This window comes from Urocitellus parryii, chromosome 4 (assembly GCF_045843805.1).
Source record: "Urocitellus parryii isolate mUroPar1 chromosome 4, mUroPar1.hap1, whole genome shotgun sequence".
In the NCBI taxonomy this organism is placed as follows: domain Eukaryota; kingdom Metazoa; phylum Chordata; class Mammalia; order Rodentia; family Sciuridae; genus Urocitellus; species Urocitellus parryii.
The window spans coordinates 199641448-199651910 of NC_135534.1; the positions used below are offsets into that span (position 1 = coordinate 199641448).

Below are 10463 nucleotides of genomic sequence, written 5' to 3' on the forward strand. Positions count from 1 at the left end.
CATAATCCTATACTATTGAATACTGAGATTGAGGACATCATACAGTTTGGTCATCAAAAAAAAATATTGTGTCTACAGAACTCATTAACATAGGCTGTTCCTAGAAGTGCTGAGGGCCTCTCTGAACCAAAATTTTATAAAATATCCAGATACTATTATTCAAACTCAAATGTTTAAATATATTTTAAGCAAGTTCTGGTCTGAAGTCAAAGAGGTTCTCATCTGAATTCTGTATCAAAAAGCATTAATTAATTCTTCTGTTCATTACTATACTATCCCCACTAGCAGCACCATCTCCAGCCCCATGGAAAGAAGACTCTGAACGAGAGGACCTCATTCCTAGGAAACCCAACTGATACCAGAAAGACTCAGCATCTCTGTCTCTAAAGGAGGAGGAGGAGGAGGAGGAGGAGGAGAATTGGTTAAGAAACAATCTAAAAAGAACTTTTAAAAGGGAAATGACAAGAATTCAAACAAATCAGCCCACATAGATGTTCCAAAAAACACATGGAAAACCATCTTTTTCAAATTTAGTAAGAATCTTGGAGTGTTCTGATTTGATCCCTGATCAATTTTACTTATTTGTCTTGAATTCCATAAGATGAACATATTTTTAAATGACTAACAAATGGCACTGGGCTGTATTTATAGGCCTGAGGTCAGGGGAGAAGCAGTCCTGAGAGATTCCCCTGCACATCTGTCCCACGACTCCTCCAAAACCTGTCCAGAGACATGGAGTTAAAGAACCAGAGCAGCAGCACCTCGGGCTTCATCCTCCTGGGCCTCTCCTCCAACCCACACCTGCAGAAGCCCCTCTTTGCCATCTTCCTCACCATGTACCTGGTCACCCTCGTGGGGAACATGCTCATCATCCTGGCCATCCACTCTGACTCCAGGCTCCACACACCCATGTACTTTTTTCTCAGCAACTTGTCCTTCATGGACATCTGCTTCACAACAGTCGTTGTGCCCAAGATGCTGGAGAATTTGCTGTCAGAGACAAAGGGCATCTCCTATGTAGGCTGCCTGGTCCAGATGTATTTCTTCATGGCCTTTGGGAACACTGACAGCTACCTGCTGGCCTCCATGGCCATCGACCGGCTGGTGGCCATCTACAACCCCTTCCTCTATGATGTGGCCATGCGCCCACGTCGCTGCCTCCTCATGCTGCTGGGTTCTTGCACCATCTCCCACCTGCACTCCCTTTTCCGGGTGCTACTCATGTCTCGCCTCTCTTTCTGTGCCTCCCATGTCATTAAGCACTTTTTCTGTGACACCCAGCCTGTGCTAAAGCTGTCCTGCTCTGATACATCCTCCAGCCAGACTGTGATCATGGTTGAAACCCTGACTGTCATCTCAACCCCCTGTCTGTGCATCCTCTTCTCCTACCTGAGAATCATTGTGACTGTGCTCAGAATCCCCTCTGCAGCTGGCAAGTGGAAAGCTTTCTCTACCTGTGGCTCCCACCTCACCGTAGTGGCCCTGTTCTATGGGAGTGTCATCTATGTCTATTTTAGGCCCGTGTCCATGTACTCAGTGGAGGACCGAGTAGCCACTGTCATGTACACAGTAGTGACTCCTATGCTGAACCCTTTCATCTACAGCCTGAGGAACAAAGATATGAAGAGAGGCTTAAGGAAATTAAGGGACAGAATTCACTCATAGAAAGAATGAAATGATACAATAGCACAATTGGGAGATGACCTAAAAGATGATCAGGTTATCTTTCCTCCTAACCATTTTCCACAAGGTCATGAGTGGTGGTGATGCTGGCTACCAGTGAGGACACTGGATGGGAACAAAACACTTGGTTTCTCTCCATGACATTGACCAAAAACACTCAATACCAAGTTAGGTGTTACTGGAAATCTATATGTCAGGAAAACAGTTTTTGCAATCCTCTATAGACTAGTAACTATAAAAAGGAATAATGTATCTCCCAATAACTCTTCTCAAGAAGTTATAAATCCTGCTTATTTTCAAGAAGAGATTACATGGACCTGGTAGGATTTTGAAAAGGCATTTTGGATGAATGACCTAAGGCCCCTGACTACTGGACTGAACACTGACAGAGGAAGCTTCAAAAGATAAGGAAATGGCCACAAGCAATGGCGCACACCTGTAATCCCAGTGGCTCGGAGGCTGAAGCAGAACGATCATGAATTCAAAGACAGGCTCAGCAATTTAGTAAGAACTTAAGCAACTCTGCAAGACCTGGTCTCTAAGTAAAATATTTAAAAGGCACTGGGAATGTAGCACAGTGGATAAGTGCCCCTGGGTTCAACCCCAGTACAAAAAAAAAAAAAAAAAAAAAGGATAAAGAAATGGGCAGAGACTTGAATCAAACTGTGAAATATGATATATTAAGAACTATGTAATGTTTTGAATGACCAACAATAAAAAATTTAAAAATTTAAAAAATTTTAAAAAATCATCAGATAGAACTGTACCCAATCCAAAACCACTTGATCCTAAATCTTTCCCCAATAACACTATACATTATTTTATGATCGAAGAGAAACATTTTTAAATTTGTATAAGCTTTCATAGCCTAATAGTGCTAAGCATAGGAAGAATTCAGCATCTGAATACTTATAATAAAAAGTACAATTCAAGGAAAAAAAAAGAAATGGGCAGAGTATTTCAAATATCGGAAACCAACCTATCATGCAGAGACAACAAACATAGTATTGTGTTTGAGTGAAAGGGAAGAGCCCTATGAGGCTTCTTTGGTTTAAAGGAAAGAGAAAGACAGAAGAAACTGCAAACATACTTACCCTTCTCACCCACACTGAAGTGTCATGACAGGTGGATCCTTGGCCATGAGAATCAGTCCTTCTCCCAGCCCCCTTAACTCTTCCTTTGTCCACACGTCCAGCATCCTCTAAGCTGTCCTTTCATGTGCTGGAAAAAGCAATATCTATCAGGCAGCCTCAGCTCAGTTGTGCTATGGAAATAGTAACTTCAAAACCTTAGGACCACAAAGCCAAAGCTTTACTTCTCATTTACACTAAATGTCACCATAGAATAATGTAAGGGTGCTGTTCATTTTAAACCCTTAGGGACCCAAGACTATGAGTCAGCCACCATTATAAACATTAGTCTTCCCTTTGTCAGAAGCTGAGAAATGCTGCTGAAGAATTTATATGTCCACTTAAATACTCTATTCCAAGAGTGACCCACACCACTTCTGACTAGAATTCATTGTCTATAACTAATCTCATGACCCCACCCAAACACTGCAAGCCAGAAGGCAAGACCTAACCATGTACCTGCAATATCAAGAGCCAGAAAGTTTGGGGAACAGAATTCCTGATGGCTATACATCTAGAATAACATTCAAACACCTAAGTGTGGTAGTTGCTTCATAAAGTCTTTTGACTATGCTACTGTCAATAACAACAGTAATGCAAAACTGACACTCTCTCTAGGTCCTTCTTCCTCAAACATTTCATCACATTCTCTCTCTCAAAGGGTAAAACACTGATTGCAAACTCATCCTTATCTATGACTTTCTGGAAATCTTCAGTGCTTCCCAAAATGTTCTTGGTGCTTCCCACAATGTCTGACTGAAGTTCTAACAGTGGAGAACTCACTGAAGTCATCAATTACCTTGAATATACACAACCCAGGAAGAAGAGTCACTTGACAAATTAGAAACGAGTACACCTGATAGGAATGGATGATCCGAGACCACATTTCATGTGGGAGGTGGGAGCAGAGCACGTGAGGGGACCAGAGAGGTGAAGAGAAGTGGGGAGAAATGTAGAGACCTGGAGGAGATCATTTCAGCAGAGAGATGAAGAATCAGCCCTCAAAATCAAACAGGAACAATCCCAAGCCCTCTTCTAGTTTCAGTGATTCTGCATTCTTCCACAACCCCGAACTGCTAGTCTCTGGTTGCTCTGAGAACGAGTCTTTCCCAAGGGTAATCCGGTCAAATGTCACATGGGGAGATGCATCCTGGATGAAAGAGAGATGCTGGGGTTTGAGGAAGCTGGATGGTACACTATCTTGGTTCCTTTCATGAATGGTACAGTTTGCACTTTGGGCCCCTTTGAGGGGTCTTAATTCAATTTACCATACAGGAATAGCATTGTAGAATATCTGATAAATGACTGTTACCCAAATGTCCATAGAAGATTTTTAGCTTTAATAGTAAGAAATAAACAACCGAATTGAAAAATTGGCAAAAGACTGAAACACATACCTCACCAAAGAAAACACACTGATGGAGAGTAAGCATTTAAAAAATGCTCCATGTCATTTGTCATTAGGTAAATGCAACTTCAAACAACATTGAGATACCACTACACAGCTATTAGAATGGCCAAAATCCAGAACATCAATAATAATAACAAATGCTGGAGAGAACTCAAAACAGGAATTCTCTTTGATTGTTGGTTGGAATGCAGCCCAGCACAATCGTTTTGAGAGAGAATTTGACAATGTCTTCCAAACCTTAACATACTCTTACCAGACAATCTAGCAATTGTACCTGTTGGTATTTATTCAAGTGTGTTAAAAATTTATGTCCCCACAAAAACCTGCACATAGACATTTGTAGCAGCTTTATTCATAATTGACAAAACATAAAATAGAAGTAATCAATATCCCCCTTTATAAATAAACTTTGAACATGCAGACAATGAAGTCATGTTTCGTGCTATAAAGAAGAATATTAAGCCATAAAACATATGAGAACAGTTTAAATGTGTATTACTAGGCAAAAGAAGCCAATCTAAAAACCACTTATACTGTGTGAGTCTAACTATACAACACTTTGGAAAAGGCAAAACTATGCAGACAGAAGCTAGGGGCAGACAGGGGTGAACAGATGAAGCACATAGAAATTTTAGAAAAATAAAACAATTCTTTGTGGTAGTGTGGTGGCAGATACAGGTCCTTATATTTGTCCAAACCTATAGATTGTACAACACCAAGAGTGAATCCTAATGCAACTATGGACTTAGGTGATAGTGATGTCTAAGGAAACTTTCATCAGTGGGAACAAATGTACCAGCTGGGGATGTTGGCAGTGGGGATCTAGGAGCAGGGAGCAGATTGGAACTCTGTACTTTGTAATAAGTATTTTTTGTGCATGTAAAACTTCTCTAAAAACTAGAGTCTTCTTAAAAGGAAAATTGTTTTTTAAGTCTATTTAAAACTTGTGATTATGGTGCCATTTACAGATGAGGACACTATACATAAGTGAGGCTAAATAAAATCCACCCATTCAAAATTGGGGGAACTGGGATTCCAATATAAGCCATCTGCCCTGAGAAACTGAGATAATAAAATGTTTTGGAAAGGCAGATGGAAAACAAAAAAATATTAAGGCTCACAAAGATTAAATATTTTCAAAGCTACAAGCCTGTAAGACTCAGGAATCTCCTCAATCTGACTCCCAGGCCTACACCTTCAAACCTTTTCCCAAAACATTTTGGATGCAGAAACCCTTGGGGATATCAGGGGCCATTGCCTGTCCTTCCAGGTAAGTACACCTAAGCCTAAACACAGGTATGCACAAACAGAGACACACATGTCCATAGAGAACACACGTGTCTAACACACCTCCACCCCTGCTGCTCCATGGTTCCAATTTCCTCCCCAGGTGTAAGAGGCTCACCTCTGGAGCCAGCTTCCCCATGGTGATGTTCTCCCCTCCTGGGAAGACCACAGCCCAATCCCCCCAGGGGCTACACCATGCAGACAGGACAGGCCCCTGGGTCTCCCTTCCTATCACCAATTCCCACGGTTGGTAGGAAAAAATCAACACACTTCTGAGGCTAGAACAGCACCTCAAAAGATCTCCTTCTAAAGAGATTCAGAGTCTGATCTTACACACCTTGCAAATCACAGCCAGCTCAGGACCCTGAATCTCCCCTTCACACCCAGGTAGGTAACAGGCTGAGGGTCTTTCATAACTTGGACTGGGGGACCAACATCTTCATATGATCCTCCCACCTCTCCCTAATCCTATCTTCTTCTCTCCTCCATCTCAAAACCCAGGAAACACCATCTCTCCCTCTATTTTGTCCTCTTTCTCCTTTGATCAAACAGCAGGACTGTAAAACATCTGCTCTGTGCAGAACACAGTCATGGGCACTGGCCCCTGCCTTGAAGGGCACAGCCCACATCCTGCAGCCCCAGACCCACAGACTGGTCTCCTCCAGGTAACTGGCTGAGCAGAGGACCAAGGGAATAGGACAGTGAGAAAGGTACAGGGGTCAAGAGCACACGCTCCCCATCTGAACCCCATCAGCCTCTGGCTATGCCCTTGGTCCAGTCACTCAGTTCTCTTGTCCCTCAACTGTGTTACCTGTACATTAGGGTGTTGTACAGATTAAATCAATTACTGTATGCAAAACCCTTAGAACAGTGCCTGACATCCTGTCATATGTGAGCGCTGTTTAAATAGCAGCTCTTATATCACCACAGTTGAAAATATCCATGGGAAGGGGCTGCAAGTGGGCATTTCCATACAAAAGGGCATCTGGGTGAAGCACTGCCAGCTCAGCAGAGCAAGACAGAAGATCAGCTACAGAAAATCCCTTGTTAGCACCTTCAGTTGATCGGACTCATACCAAAGGTAAGTTAAGGCAGAAGGAAGACAGGTATTCACAAAAGGAATCTCAGGAGCATATGTTCATTGCCATTTGCCCCTGAGTGTAGGTTGTCACAGCTAGGAAAGGCCAGGGAGCTCGTCTTAATCTTCCTGGCATGTCTACTAGGGAGGAGGCAAATTGCTCATGGTGGAGCTGGAACCAGGACCATGCTCCTGACTTTGGGCCCTATCCTCAACCCAACTGCCACAGGGAAACCCAGTTATAAGGTGTTCCATTAATTACCAGGATCAGAGATGGTCATGATGTGACATGGAAGATGATTTCAGATTAGTAGAACCACAAGGCATGGAGACCATTCAGGTAAGGAACAATTATATGAGGAGACAGTAATGAGGAGACAGAAAAGATATGCAAGCCATTGGACAATTGTTCAGAGATCTGAAGAAAGAGAAGACCTAAAAGCTAACAGGTGGATAAGAGGATCTAGAATCACGCTCACGTTTGTGTAGCACAATTAATTTGGAAAGTGTCTCATTTCTAACTTTCAATTAAATGAGATCAACTGGCCAGATGTTATAACCTTCTTGAAATGAATAAAATCAAGGCTCACATAGGCCAAATAATTATTGTAAGGCTTCTCAACAGCAAAATCAAAACCAGAACCTAGTTCTTCTGGCTCCAAGTCCAGGGATCTCTTCACAACTGTCGGACTTTAAAATTGGAATTAGAGAGGGAAGAAAAATTTTAGGACAGTCTAAGTCTACTGTATTCTAAGACTTCAGGAAAGGAGGACACCGTGGGAGCAGTACTTGTCACATTGGTGAGCCCATTTCTGAAATCCATTGCTGGAGGTTGATTCTCTGCATCCCAGCTGTCTTGTATTCCATGGCAAATACGATGGTTCCCCAAGGCTGGTAGGGTCCTCAAAGATTTGTTGAATCTCTGAGGTGTTGTTTCCCTTCTTCCCTTATTTTGGAGTGAAAAGTGAGGACAATAATAAAGAGGGCGACCAGACAGCCTACCTCTACCATTTGGAGAATCTCACATGAAGTAGTGTCCATAAAAACAGCAGGTTGGACTGTCTGGACTATGTTTTGAGAGATGGAATTGGGCAACAAACTAGACTATAGAATGGCAAAAATAGAAAAACAAACTTCTTGTGAATTTTTGGAGTCATTCCAAAGTAATTAGACCACCTCCAGATATTGGAAGCTCCCTCTCTGGAATTGTGGAAATTGGACAACCACTTTTCTGAGGTGCTAAAAAGACAGAGGTGAAAAGTACAGGGATCTAGATACCTATGACTCCAAGTTAAGCCAAGCTCTGAGAATCTGTGTCTTCAGAACCCTTCCTATGGCTCAGGGGGACACAGTCTGTACTCCCTCTTTTAAGAGTTGCACTTACCAGTGCTGGCTGGCCACAGCTAAGTGAGGTAGCAGGAGGTGCCACAACTCAAAAAATTAAATTCTTGAATTATTGAGAAAGGCAGAGCCAGGTATCCTGGAAACTACTTATTTCCAGTAGAAGAAATGTAGTTTAAAAAATGGGTCAGAAACTAGCTGAGAACAGCCTAGAGCTGGGTTTGATGAGAATCTGCCAAGAAAAACGTTGAACCTAAATAAAAATGAAATAAAAATTAGAGTCAAGAAACATAGAATGGAAAGCTGTAATCCGACATAGGAGTAGAAACTAGACAGAGGGATTTCAGAGCTAAATTAGGACTCAGCCTATAAAGGACCCTGCAGAATCCCTAAGCAGAATGTGTCCCTTCCAGGGGACCGTGCACCCTACACTGCTGACTTGGATAGGATAGACAGGGGGAATGGGGTTGCTAAAATCTACAGCCCAGAAAAGACCCAAGGTCAGGGTCCACTGCCGAAAAATAAGAGTTCAGCTCGGGATCCCAAAGAGCCAAAGTCACAAAGACCTGCAGTCTTTCCTCTCTGAAAGCAGGAAAAGAAGAGAACAAATGGCTTTGTGGACAGGAAGGAAGAAAAGGGAAAGGACCACAATGTTTGAGGCAAAGGCTGGAGTAGGAGGAATGGGTCAGCAAGGAGGAGCAAGGCCCTGTCAGTCACAGGACATTTGCTTACAGGGGACACCAATTTAGTTCTCTACCTATTGTATGCCTTTAGGAAGTGTAGGGTGGAGCAGTTTAAAACAGACTTTGAGGTCCAGATCGGCTGGGTTTGAGTTAGTCAGATGCACCCCTCACCAGTTCTGGGACTTTCTGAACTTCAAACTCCCTATTTGTAAAAGGGGGGTCAAGAGGAATAAATGAAGCTGGTGCTGAGCCACAGAGCCTGCCCAAAAAGAAAAATGTAAGCTGATGTTTCTTTGCCAATTGAGTCACTTTCCAAATGTCCTTGATCATTCAGGGGATCACTGCATGGATGACTGGGAACTCCCTCAGGTATTACCCACCCAGCATCGTTACCCCATTTGGTAAAGGAATTCTGTGTTTCCACTGTGTACCCTCTGGTTTCATGTAGATCCTTGGCTAGGAAGATGGCACATAAGTGATGGGTAAGCAAGGAAAGGGAAACCAACCTGAGAGGACAAATGTCCACAATGTGAAAATCCCAATGGAGAAAGTTCAAAAGGATAGAAATATTGTATATTTCCCAAACATCCAGGAAGGGAATAAATACTTCCTAAGATGGCGTGGTGTAACTCAAAAAGCTTAGAAAGACTCCCAGTCTCACCCAGTCCTTCCCAATCAAACCCCATAACTACAATGTCATTTATTCAGTTTATGGGTGACAATACTAACCACCGCCTTGTGAATTTCCAAGTAACACAGGTAAGTGGGGTAGAAAGTGTGTACACACACACACACACACACACACACACACACACCCCTTGTTATTGACAGATATACAAAAGTGAAATGACGTCCCCAAGGCATAAGGAAATATACAGTGCTGTCAGATCCCACTAACTCAGAAGAGGCTAAGCTAGTGCCACCAAGAAACATCACACAGGTCCACGGATTCCAGATTTAAGCACAAAGGTAATCAAATACCCTATTGGCACCAGGGCAAACTGAACCAGGAGAGAGGTAGAAAGACATAGTGAAAGAAAAGGGAAAGATTCCAGAGTCAGATGAATACCTTTACCAGGAGGAGTATAAAGGGAAGTGTCTCAGGTTGGAGGTATCAGCAAGGATTTTCAAGGTCATAAACTCCAACTTAGCACTCCTAATCTATATTAATATAATATATTATACTTAATATATTTTGCATATAATATATAATGTGTACTACCATATATAATATATAATATATATTTATTTATATGTACATGAATATCTATAAGAGACTTTTCAATTTTATTTATTTATTTTTAAAAGTTTTTGTGTTTATTAACATACTACATACACACACACACACACATACACATACACACACAAACACCCCCCCCCTTATAATAGCCAGTTGTGGAAGAAAAGTATATAGATGGCATGATTCCATTCCTGTTTATAGTGTTCATATAACTTTATGCAGACAAAAACACACAACCCTCATTCTCTGGGAAGTGCAATTATGAGAAACTTTTGAATTATAAAATTCATAGAAAGACTCATTAGTTTTTAAATGCAGACACAAAATCAGACCACAAAAATAAGTATGTAAGATGCTACATAGTAATTAACTCTATTTTAGCCATTCCATAATGTATATATATTTCTAAAAATTAAGTTGTACATCATAAATATACAAAATTAATTAAGAAATATGTATACTATACAAAATATTTAAAATAAAATATATAAATATAAATACACACAGTATATAAAATACATAAAATTATATATATATAATACATAAAATTATATTAGAAGAGAGGGAGAGGAAGAAAACATATATAATATAAAGGTCAATATGGAAGTTA

The 10463-nt window shown here is 41.3% G+C and overlaps 1 protein-coding gene across 1 annotated transcript; it reads left to right on the forward strand.

Annotated features, from left to right (window-relative positions):
• The first annotated feature begins 699 nt into the window (after positions 1-699).
• LOC144254617 (olfactory receptor 1L6-like) lies at positions 700-1665 on the forward strand. The gene has a single exon (XM_077797990.1). The coding sequence runs from the start codon at positions 733-735 to the stop codon at positions 1663-1665; it is 933 nt and encodes a 310-aa protein (XP_077654116.1). The 5' UTR covers positions 700-732.
• Positions 1666-10463: the final 8798 nt, after the last annotated feature.

Coding starts and splice junctions, on each gene's coding strand:
- LOC144254617 (XM_077797990.1), top strand. CDS start 733: ATGGAGTTAAAGAACCAGAGCAGCAGCACCTCGGGCTTCATCCTCCTG.